At 37.3% G+C, this 11,498-nt stretch overlaps 2 protein-coding genes across 3 annotated transcripts in view; one reads left to right on the plus strand and one right to left on the minus strand.

Annotated features, from left to right (window-relative positions):
* The window catches only part of msna (moesin a), a 20,715-nt gene extending 14,816 nt beyond the window's left edge, over nt 1-5,899 (minus strand). The window contains exon 1 of the mRNA XM_016553818.1: nt 5,460-5,899. Within this exon, the coding sequence (XP_016409304.1) occupies nt 5,460-5,471 (12 nt within the window). The 5' untranslated portion in view covers nt 5,472-5,899. The remainder of the gene's footprint in view (nt 1-5,459) is intronic.
* Nucleotides 5,900-7,230: 1,331 nt separating this feature from the next.
* The window catches only part of las1l (LAS1 like ribosome biogenesis factor), a 9,189-nt gene continuing 4,921 nt past the window's right edge, over nt 7,231-11,498 (plus strand). The window contains exons 1-7 of one of the 2 annotated variants that reach the window (XM_016553820.1): nt 7,231-7,357; nt 7,442-7,627; nt 9,729-9,854; nt 9,942-10,011; nt 10,093-10,174; nt 10,296-10,463; nt 11,189-11,235. In XM_016553820.1, the coding sequence (XP_016409306.1) occupies nt 7,482-7,627; nt 9,729-9,854; nt 9,942-10,011; nt 10,093-10,174; nt 10,296-10,463; nt 11,189-11,235 (639 nt within the window). In that variant the 5' untranslated portion in view covers nt 7,231-7,357; nt 7,442-7,481. Of the gene's footprint in view, nt 7,628-9,728; nt 9,855-9,941; nt 10,012-10,092; nt 10,175-10,295; nt 10,464-11,188; nt 11,236-11,498 lie in introns of both variants that reach the window. The other variant, XM_016553819.1, reaches the window with a different exon arrangement.

An 11,498-nucleotide genomic window follows, 5' to 3' on the forward strand; every position in this document is an offset into this window, starting at 1 on the left:
TATTGATACTACAGGATCAAATGTCCCTCATGATATCCGTTGTACAGACAAACTGCTATACATTTACACAAACATAGTATCAGTAACTTCCAATGCTGAAATTGAATAAAAACGCATGCAGCCGCGGGGCCACAGTAACTACATTAAATGTGAATTTAGGTGAATATGAATTTGAAGTGGAAGCGTGGCTCTGTTTTTAACAATAAGCTATCTCACAAAACATATTTAAATAAAAGACACTCCAGTTGATTAAATAATCTAGGTCCTTAACGCTACACCAAAGGCTTCTGCCAGTAAATTAACTTCTAGCTTCTGCCAGTAATTTACAGCTCAATTACTCTAAAGTGGAAGTTCTTTAAAAAATAAAATGCAGAAACAATTGACACCAGTATTATGCATTTACATAATAGTCCTGTACAAAACATCTTGTTCAAAGCTATAAAGTTTTTCATCTGACTGTCCAAAACCACTTGCAAATGTATCCAACTATTTTAGTTCACAATCTGTTTGTATTGCTTTACACATCCACAGAGTTTGACTCACATGAGGCTTGAAGTGAGATGTCATTCAATGCTGATGTTTTTCCTCCATCGAAATGTGAACTGTTCAACAAACTCAAGAACTTTCTCCTCAAACCCCCCTGGAGCTTTACCTTATTAAAGATCATTAATCTGACCGTGTGTGTGTGTTTGTAGTTAATCCGTCCACTTTGCACATACCAGAGACCTCCAACACCCTTCATGGTCAAGGTAACCAGGTCAAGAAATAATATTTAAGCAGTATATTTAGACAAATAATACTAAAGTCTATATGTTACAATGTAGAAATTATTGCCTGTAATTCCAGAAGACTTTGGATCATCTGTATGGTTTTAAATCTACAGGCCTTATGGACTGGACATTACACTCCTTTTTTAGTGTGTACTGAATCAAATCTGTGTACGTTTGTCGGCAGATTTAAACCTGAACTTCAAATATATAGGCTATGGTTGCAAAGAGAATATAACCAAGAATGGTCAAGAAAATCCAAAAAAACATACCCTAAAAAGATGCAAATTGTAAATACACTATACCATTAAAAGGATTGGGGTCAGTAAGAGTTTTTTCTTGAAGGAAACTAACACTGTTATTCAGCAAGGATGCATTAAAAATTGATCAAAAGTGACAGTAAAGACATTTCTGGTGTTACAAAAGATTTCATATAAATGTTGTTCTTTTGAACTTCCTATTCATCAAAGAATCCTGAAAAAATGTATCACAGTTTCCACAAAAATATTAAGCAGAACAACTGTTTTCAACTTGACAGTCAACCAAATCAGCATTTTAGAATGATTTCTGAAGGATTATGTGACACTGAAGACTAGAGTAACTAACAGCTGCCGAAAATTCAGCATTGCAATCACAACATTATATTTTAAATTACATTTTAAAATGTACTGAAATAGAAAAGAGATCTTTTACTTTGTATTTTTATTAAATAAATGCAGCCATAAATGCAGCCGTAGTCAGCATAAGAGGCTTCTTTCAAAAACATTGAAACATAGAAAACTGTACCAACCCCAAACTACACAGAGCCCTAGATCACTGACAAGCTACGCAAAATCGCATTCAAAATCGCAGGCGATTCATTGCTGATTTTGCGTAGCTTGTCAGTGATGTACGGCTCTGTGTTGTAAATGCTGCTACATCTGAAAGCACGTGCTGTAGGGTTGTGACGGTGAGGAAATTTTCCCACCGGTTAATCGATGTGTGACAACACCGGTAATACCGGTATCACCGCGGGGGCGGGGCGTTCCCTCTTTTCCTCGCTTTCCTTCGCTTTTAAATAGCATTCGATTTTTTGCACAGCCCTAAGTAGTGCACATACAGACTTCTGTGATTGAAACAGATCTGGCTATAAATTTACACAAAACTGTTTATAAAATTTTGCACAAAGGTTAGTGTTAAGTTGGCCCTTAGTGAGTACCTCACTTCTCGCCTGCACACTCCCTCTGACCTGAACCTACAGAGGTCACAAAACTCCCACTCAGTACACTGAGAGAAACTGATGACTGGAGATAAATGCATATGTGTGAGTGCATGTGAGTGAAGGAAGAGAGAGAGGAGTGTGTTGATTATAAAAGAGGCCATTTTAGTACATTAGCTGTGATAAAGCTGCATTCTGGGCAACAGAAATCTGCAGAGGAAAAGGGGCCCAAACTCACTACACAAAGCTCTGTGTGTGTGTGTGTGTGAGGGTGTATGTGTGCGGATGCCGCAGTTCTGTGAAACTCCAAATAAGGTACTGAGCCTCCAAATAAGGTACTCAAGCCTAGATGGCCCCGAACAGGAAACGTTCAAGCAGGAAGTGATGTAAGCACAGTGTAAGCACAGAAACCTTGAGTCATTTTCGGAAAGAGACTCTTGGACTTGCAGGAGTCTACAATAACGGCTGAAAAAAGGTTCTGACTCATTTTACAGTTCAATATAATTCCATAAGCAGATCCAAACCTCTAAATGCATCCAATGTCCCCAATGACAAGAGAAACCCATCTACTTATACTAGACTGATTTCTATTATCATGAAAGTCCATCTATTCCGGAAAAAAACGGCATGTCAGCCACACAACCTCACCGACACTCTTCTTTTTAGTGTCATGTACCTAATCTGTTCTCTCACTTTAAACGCCTCTGATATTACATCCGGTTAACATCTACATTCACACGCAACTATTCTTGGCCTGAGCTTCTCTTCATTCAGAACATGAGAGGAAAATAACTACAAGCTACATGTAAGCTATTGTGCAAGGATGTGACTGAGCTATTTTGAGAAAAAAAAAATGAAATGGGAGCTTAACCACAATATCAACACTCAAATGTCTAATACGGCCATTTAATAGGCTAATAACTTACATTACATTAACAAACAGTAACAGTATATAATGTATATATCATGTATACAATATATTTTTAACAGTACTTAATGTATACAATGCTTCACAGAACAAGAGTTTGTCATAAATCTTTCATAAATTCACACATTTTCATGTACATCCTGTTGACAGAGACAGACAGACAGACAGATAGACAGATAGACAGATAGATAGATAGATAGATAGGCTTTTTAGAGATATCAAATGTTTGATCATAAACACTCCCTCTCCTTGGTCTTTAAATATGACTGATATTGACAGAATGATCCAATTTAGCACTCTTAGGGTTTTGTTTTGTAATTAGCATTTAAATCTGGCTAATTTTCAAATGGTTTCTCGTAAATAAACATCTCAGAAAAATGTTATGGGGTTTCAAATCAGAATATGACTGTTACAAAACAAGGCATAATTTTCATACATGTCTTCTGTAGAGAACACCAGGACAAACATCATGCTAATCAGGCATTTTGGGGAAACACAAGAAGTCAATAGGGTAAGAAATTATAGATCAATATTCCTATGAAATATGAGATATTCTTATGAAAATGTTGCAAAGTTATTACTCCCATTATTACACTTCTTTTTTTCATTATGGTTTGCCGCAAGTTAGTGCAAATTAGATGCAACGTATGGATACATTGTACAGAATGGGAATACCAATTTATGGACATTTTACGCACATATTCCATAAAGTATAGTAGTATATAAAAATCATTCTGTTATATCTTTCATAACATAGTTGAGAGTCATCTGTACAAAGTTTGGCTAAAAATAGCCTGAAACCTAAAAACTGATTGATGAATGAAAAAATAAAACGTTGTTTTTGCCTACACATGCCTTTATGTCTTTTTTTTTATTTTTTTAAATAACTTAGTCCTGGCATCCTCTACAAAGGACATAGAATAAAATGTTTCTTCTCCATTTGTTTCTTATGCTCCATCCAATGTAATGACATACAAAAACAACAATTCACAAAACATTTTTTTCTGGTTCTCAGGAGGACAAAGTATTATCTAATGTTTTAATGATTGAAACACACAGATTTCCATGTTAATGCACAAGAAAGGCTAGGAAATTCTGTTTCAGTTGGTTTTTAAAGACTAGTCATTTGGGTATTTACATGGTACTTTTCAAAGAACAATATGGTACAAGCTCCTAGACCATAGCACACGTCCATGGTACTTTTTTTGCTAGTTGTACTTTTGAATACTTACACCTCATGTATGTGTCACTCGTATGTAACTAGTGACACTCAAGCACTGAAAGGCATTTCACAGAGGAAAGAAATTGCTTAAACTAAAAACTTGAGCTACTTGTGAGAAAAAGATTTTGTCCCTCCATCCTACTGTTGGTCTGTGGTCTTAAATATAATCTTTAATAAAACAATGATTCGTTAATTATGAGGTGTAACAAAAAAATAATAATAAAAAAAATCAGGGACCGTGTTTTTTGTTTTTTTTCCCCAAGTATTTGGGTGAGCACCACGCCTTGGCATGGAAAATTGTCCAAGATTGCGCCATGAGCTCGTCTGGCCCTCCCTTGTGACAGACGAGCTCCAAAAACGCTGGAACAGCCGCTTCTGTTCTGACACGCCTCATATTTCTTATCCGGAATCACTTATAAAAAGTAGACCAAAACGCGCCATTACGCTGCTGGACAGAGGCTTAAATGAAGTGCACACGTGAATCGTTTTGAACGAATCTTTTAAGTGCACAAATAGTTCTCATTCACTTTCGTGACATGACTGATTGTAAAAAATGTTTTGTTATTATTTGTGGCTTAAACACTCTTTCAGTTTCACTTAAACACTCTTTCCGTTTCCTCAGTCTTTTAGTAGATGTGTAGACCCAGTTTAATAAAAGATAATACAACATGTGTTTGAATGGAATCGGTTATGATTCAATAACTCGTAACACACAAAGACGGTCTTGTTGCCACCCACTGGCCAAATGCTGTAACTTACTAGTCAGTGAACCTGAACGAATCTTTTGTGAAAGAAATCAAAAGATTTGACTCACTGGGAATCAAAATCCACACCACCACTAGACGGTCTATGCACCGTAATTTTGATGGGGGGGGGGTTACAGGCTGTCACTGAGTAACGGTTCAGCCCCTATACAACACAAAACGCCACTGCTAAGGTCATAGATTTAGACTAGTGCTTATAAAATACAACACACAGCGAAAGTATGAGTTTGGAAAAGTAAAAAAGCTAATAAAGTAGAGAAATCGTCCAATTCATTTGCAACGCAACAAGTTCTTCTTCAGTGCGTTCGGATGGGATGAACGACCGTCATTGTCCAAATAATTAATTCTTGCCATAATTAGTTCATCGCGCATGGCCTACTGTTCACCCGCGGGAACTGGCTGGCAAAAATGCCAACAAGAGAAAGACCATCCTCGCCCCTTTCGAGCGCCTACGCGTCGCTGCTGTCTCCTGTTTCACCAAAAATGCGCAGCTTTTAAAAGCACTGTGAAATGTCTAACCATTTTTGTTTGCTACAGTACAAACTCAAACCAATAGTTTCCATTTCTCAAGGGTACTCACCGTTTTCGGCATTTTGTCTGTATTTAGTCTCTTCTCTCACGGATGTGTCACAAACTGTGTTGATACAATGAAGTCAACAGAAAGCCAAACTTTTTCCCATCGGCTGACGTCCACGCGCAAGAGTGAGCAAACGCCACCGCCCGTGTGGAAAAGCTTCTCCTCAAATCTCTTCCAGCTCCCGAAGACAAAGTTTCACTTTTCAGTGCGTCTTTGTCGCTCAGAGAAGTACTGGTGGTCCTAGAGTCGTTTCCTGCTAACGGAACTGAGTTTTGAAAACCACACCCAGCCCAGCCGAAGCACGCTCACCAAAGCGCGTTTGACTAAACTCCGCCCGGATTCTCACAGGCCCCGTTATGCGCTGCTGCTGCTGCTTTGTGTGCCACAGACGCCGGGGCTTCAACGCGCGCTCTGGGAATGCGAGGTGGGGGTATCCCACACAATTCCAACAGTGACGTAATTTTCCCCAGAAATTCCTAGCTCGATTTGTCTTCCTCTGATGAATGGCATCGTTTGGTACGGGAAATGCCTGAGGAGGGATTTTTTGTCACCATAATTTGGTTAAATCGACTCATATAAAAGAATATAGTCTTTTTGATTGTTTTTTATTTATTTATTTGTTTTGTTTTAATTTCTAGTTTATTTATTTGTTTTGATTGGTTTTTATGGTTTATTTTGTCCTACAGGCAAAATCCTGATCCATACTTTATTCCAGTCGGTGGCGGTAATGCACCAGTCAGTTAGGTTGCCAACCGCCAATAAACACCAAACAAGAAGAAGAAGAAGAAGAATAACACCAATCAATGCGTTATTAGTAGAGGCACATGAAATGCCATTGAGCTTGAGGAGAGTTAAATTGTCTTTGCTATATTGGTTGTCTTTAAAGAGTTATTCTGGAAAACATATAGCTACAGATATTTTAAATAATTGCTGGGAATACTCAAATAACAAAGGGGGAGGATATGGATGGAATATAAATCAGTTAGCAGAGAAATATCAGATAACAAATATAGAATGTAGTGTGTCACCTGTATGGGGAGAGGTACCAACATGGATAATTCCTGATGTTAAAATTGATCTAGAGATATTGGATAAGAAAAGAGAATGGGAGGAAATGGGTAGTATTAAATATAATGTAAATAAGTATATACAGGAAAGATTTTATGCAAGTATGCACATTTATACTGATGGATCTAAAGACCCCAAAACAGGGCTTACAGGAGTAGGAATATATATTCCAGATTTTAAAATATCCATAACTAAAAGATTAACATCTAAATTGTCAATATATACTGTTGAAATGGTTGCTATCATAATAGGACTAACATGGGTAGAGGAAGTAAGACCAGACAGAGTAGTGGTATGCTCTGACTCTGCTTCTGTTTTAACATCATTGATTACTCGGCAATCTTCTAGAGAAGATTTGATGTGTGAAATATTTACATTATTATGGCGTATACAAAGAAAAGGAGTGGTAGTTGGATTCTGCTGGGTGCCAGCACATGTGGGAATAGCTGGTAATGAATCTGCTCATATTTAGTAGTAGCTTATCAGTGGTGACTGTCAGTTAATAAACTTATGGCAGAAATGTACGGAAAAATCAATTAAAGACGTAATCAAACAGACGATGAACACTATTAACAGCAATTATTATAATTAATTAATTTATTAATAATAATTCTGACTGACCAAGAGTTTGAGGAAAATGTTCTTTATTGCCATAGACTACACCTATAACAATCATTTGAGTGCAATTAACATTATTATTCCCAGCTCTGTTTTAACCCTTCTCTTCTTGTAGAAAGTGTCCTGGCTGGCACGTACGGAACCATTGTTCATCACTTGTGCACGGGGAGCGTTCAACCTGCCGCACCGCTGGAGGGGCGTAGGACCGTGATGTGGTCGGAAATCAGATTTACATGAATCGTATGTTTTGTTTTCTCCGACTCTAGCTGCACATACTTATTTTCTTGTTGCGGGTCCAGATACTACAGCGTTCGCAAGCATAAAGTCTACGATCTGAAGATGAAGAAGAAAACGGTGGGGAAGACGCGTCACGTCGTGGCCTGGATGAACAAAGCGGAGTACGAGCATGTGCTGGAGTATTTGTTCTCCAAAGAGCCCGCGCTGCAGAAACACGCGCTGCACAGGATCTCCGCGTGGAAGGGCAGGTACGGTGGTCAGGGATGGACCTGCTGTGAGAGTGATCTGTCTTGCACACAGTGTTGGAGATGTTGTGATTGCAGTTTGTTGGGTCATGTGACAACTGATGTTTCCTCTTTTGAATTACGATTTTCTTTTCTGTCTTTTAAACTTTTTTCATTTGTATGATTTAATGATTTATTATTAACTTACAAACTCCGTTTGGGAAACCCTTGTTATGTGTCATGTTTAATGCACTTCACGTTGTTGATAACACACACACACACACACACACATACACATCCATACATATTTTCTTTCTCTTGTATTTTTACATCAATGATGAACAACGTTATCCTACTCGAATTAATTTAATAAGTTAGGTTTAAAAAAGTAATCAGATCCTCTAAAATGTGTAATGTAATAAATGACGTTACTGGTCCGTGTACGTTGCGTTCATTCGTTTTTTGATTAGTTTTTTAAAAACAGAAACATGAGAAAATGCCTTTTTCGTATTTTCAAGAAGAAAAAAAATTCGCCTTGATTTTTCGTTTTTACATCCAGGGGTAGAAAATGGATAATAGCTTGAATATTCGATTTCCACGTGTGGGCGGGAATTTTTTTAGTCAGGTTGTTTGATGAGAGAAAGATGAAATGTAGTTGCAATAAACGCTGTAACTATAGCAGCGGAGGACTGATACTCTGTAGCGTGGAATTGAAGGAGACATGATGACGCACCATTTGACCTTTGCTTGACCAATCAGCGGAAATGGGCGTTTCATTCACGCCCACACGTGAAAATCGAATATTCAAGCTATTATCCATTTTCTACCCCTGGATGTAAAAACGAAAAATCAAGGCGAATTTTTTTTCTTCTTGAAAATACGAAAAAGGCATTTTCTCATGTTTCTGTTTTTAAAAAACTAATCAAAAAACGAATGAACGCAACGTACACGGACCGTTACTAATCGCAAATTTTCATCATGTACCTTTAAGTCAGTAACGGACTAACGTTACAAATTGTAAGTAATCTACCCAGCACAGGAAATGCTTACATTTTTTAAACTGTCCTAGAAATAATGTCAAAATACAAGCAATTCAGAGGGTTCTAACAGTAGATTACTTTGGCTTTGTGCAAAATGTGATATCTTGGTATCTTGGTTTTGGAATGAGATGTGTTTTGGGCATTATTTTTGAAGATTCACACTTGCATTCAATCTACGCTGAGTCGCTGACATGGGACAGGTTAAACTAACTAGCTTATGGGTTTTCAATGTTTTTTTTTTGCTATGGACCCCCAAATATGACCTCCTAAAGTGTAAAAGGCAACAATTTATTATTGTGTGTGTTTAAAGACCAAAAATATACTTTGAACAATTAATATTATAAATAATATTAAAATACTACATGGAAAATATTTAGTTTCTATTGTTACATTAATAATTTTTTCTAATCACTGTAGCACTGTTAAATTTTTTTTACATAATTTTATTTTAATACATTTGTATTTATTTTATTCAAATTATTTATTTAATTGCTTCTTTTTTTTTGTACATTTTTTTTCTTGTTTCTGTTTCGCACTGTTTTTCTCCAAACTGCTTAGGTCTTTTTTGTGGCCCCCTGGAGATCCCTGCACCCCATTTTGAAAATGTCTGAGCTAGGGTTGGGCCGATAAACAATGCCATCCATCATCAATAGCTGGCAGACATCGCGATGTTGAGCAGGCATCGTGATTCCCCGCAACCCCAATAACGCCCAGTACAATGCATGCTTTAAATTTCTGCGCAGTTACTTCAGATAATTAAATTTATTATTATTTTTTTAAATAATAATAACATAATGAAGTTGTTCCCAGGTAAAGATTTTATTGTGCAAAATCGCCAAACAAATTATAGGCTAGAAAACAGCAAAAAAATTCAAAATTATTTTAATTAAATTAGATTAAACAGGCTGGAACATGCGGGTCAGATCGTGGGTGTTGGATAATAACTTCTGATGATGAAAATCGCGATGTTTCACTGTAGACATCATCCAATGCCAATTTGGTAGCCATCGCCCAACTCTAGTCTGAACTCATTTATAAGGACCGGTCTGGAACATTGTCCTTGATAATGCTGTCTGTTGTTACAGGTTCGGACAAAGCACTCCGGTAGCCGTGGACAGTACAGCGGACCTGGTGCGTTGTCAGGTGCTGGACAGCAAGGGTCAGCTGGAGTCCAATGATCTGGTGCTGCTGTATGGCATGGCGCTGGTTCGGTATGTTTATCATCCATCAAGTTCACTTGAACCATACAAATCAGTACATTTGACGTTACTGGAGTAACGAGTATGATTGTGTTTCAGGTTTGTAAATCTCATCACAGAACGGCAACAGAAAAGAGTTGCTAGACCCTTACGAAGGTTAGCTGGGAATGTAAGTCACACTTCAACTCAGATGAACGTCTTTCATAAGCTGCTATAACTGCGGTCTGACTACAGTTTGTCTCTCTGACAGATAAATATCCCAGAGTGGGTGGTAAACCTCAGGCATGATCTGACACACCGCAGACTCCCATCACTAAAGTGGTGCCGAAAAGGTGAAAGAAAGCTCTTTCCTTACAGTCACTCATGCAAACAGACTTTAACTTCTCTGTTTGCTGCATATGTCATTGTAGTGTTTAAATTTGTGCATTGTGTTTGTTTGTTTGTGTTCTTCAGGTTGTGGATTTGTGTTGGACTGGTTGCATCAAGAGTACTGGTCTCGCCAAATGGGCAGTCAGCTGACAGAGGACTGGAACACTTCATCAGAAGAGGAGGATGAAGAGGAGTTTGTTAAAAAACAAGAGGAAGATCTACTCCGCAGACAGAAAGAGATCGAGGCACACAGTGAGTAGCCTTTTATGCATAAAACTCCAGTTGGACATTTGTGTCAGTAAAGGAGAGAACTTTGGGGAAGGAAAATGACAGAGACTGATGGGACTTCTACAGCTGAGAAACATGACTATTATATTACAATATAAGACAAATTGCATAAAAAATAATAAATACCTTTGTAGTGTATACCTTTGTAGGGTATTTCATGTCACTTAAATGCAAAGCATTAGCTTTGTTCAGAATTTAAAAACGATGTAAAATACTTTAATCAAGGACACCTTAAATTCAAAAGTTACAGTAAAAACATTTATAATGTAACAGAAGATGCATGTTTAAAATAAATGCTATTCTTTTAAACCTTCTATTAATCAAAGAATCCTGAAAAAAAAGGCATTATGGTTTCCAAAAAAAAAAAAAATTAAGCAACACCATATCAGCATATTATAATGATTTCTGAAGGATTATGGGATACTGAAGACTGGAGTAATGGCTTCTGAAAATTCAGTTTTGCTATCACATGAGTAAATTGCATTTTAAATATGTTAAAATAGAAAACAGTTACTTTAAATTGTAATACTATTTCTCAGTTTTACTGTATTTTTGATCAAATAAATGCCGTCTTGATAAGCCAAAGAGACTTCTTTCAAAAAAAATTCTTAAGAGACCCCAAACTTTTGAACTGTAGTATGGTTTTGAACTGTTGAATATTAGTTCTCTGTTTGTTCTCTATCTTTCAGAAAAAGTCAGAGAACTGCTCATCTCTTATGAACGAGAACAGTTTCAGGTAAGTCTGGGACGAATCTCACATTGTGTATAATATCCCAGCTTACACCAGCAGAGGGCAGTATGAGCTTGTGTTTCTGAGACAGCAGTTTAAAGGGTTACTCCACTCCAAAAGGAACATTTTGTCATTAATCACTTGCCCCCATGTCGTTCCAAACCCATAAAAGCTTCGTTCGTCTTCGGAAGATATTTTGGATGAAAACCGGGAGACTTGTGACTGTCCCATTGACTGCCAAGTAAAATACACTAACTAGGTCCAGAAAG

Source organism: Sinocyclocheilus rhinocerous, unplaced genomic scaffold (assembly GCF_001515625.1).
Source record: "Sinocyclocheilus rhinocerous isolate Xijiao unplaced genomic scaffold, SAMN03320098_v1.1 scaffold615, whole genome shotgun sequence".
In the NCBI taxonomy this organism is placed as follows: Eukaryota; Metazoa; Chordata; class Actinopteri; order Cypriniformes; family Cyprinidae; genus Sinocyclocheilus; species Sinocyclocheilus rhinocerous.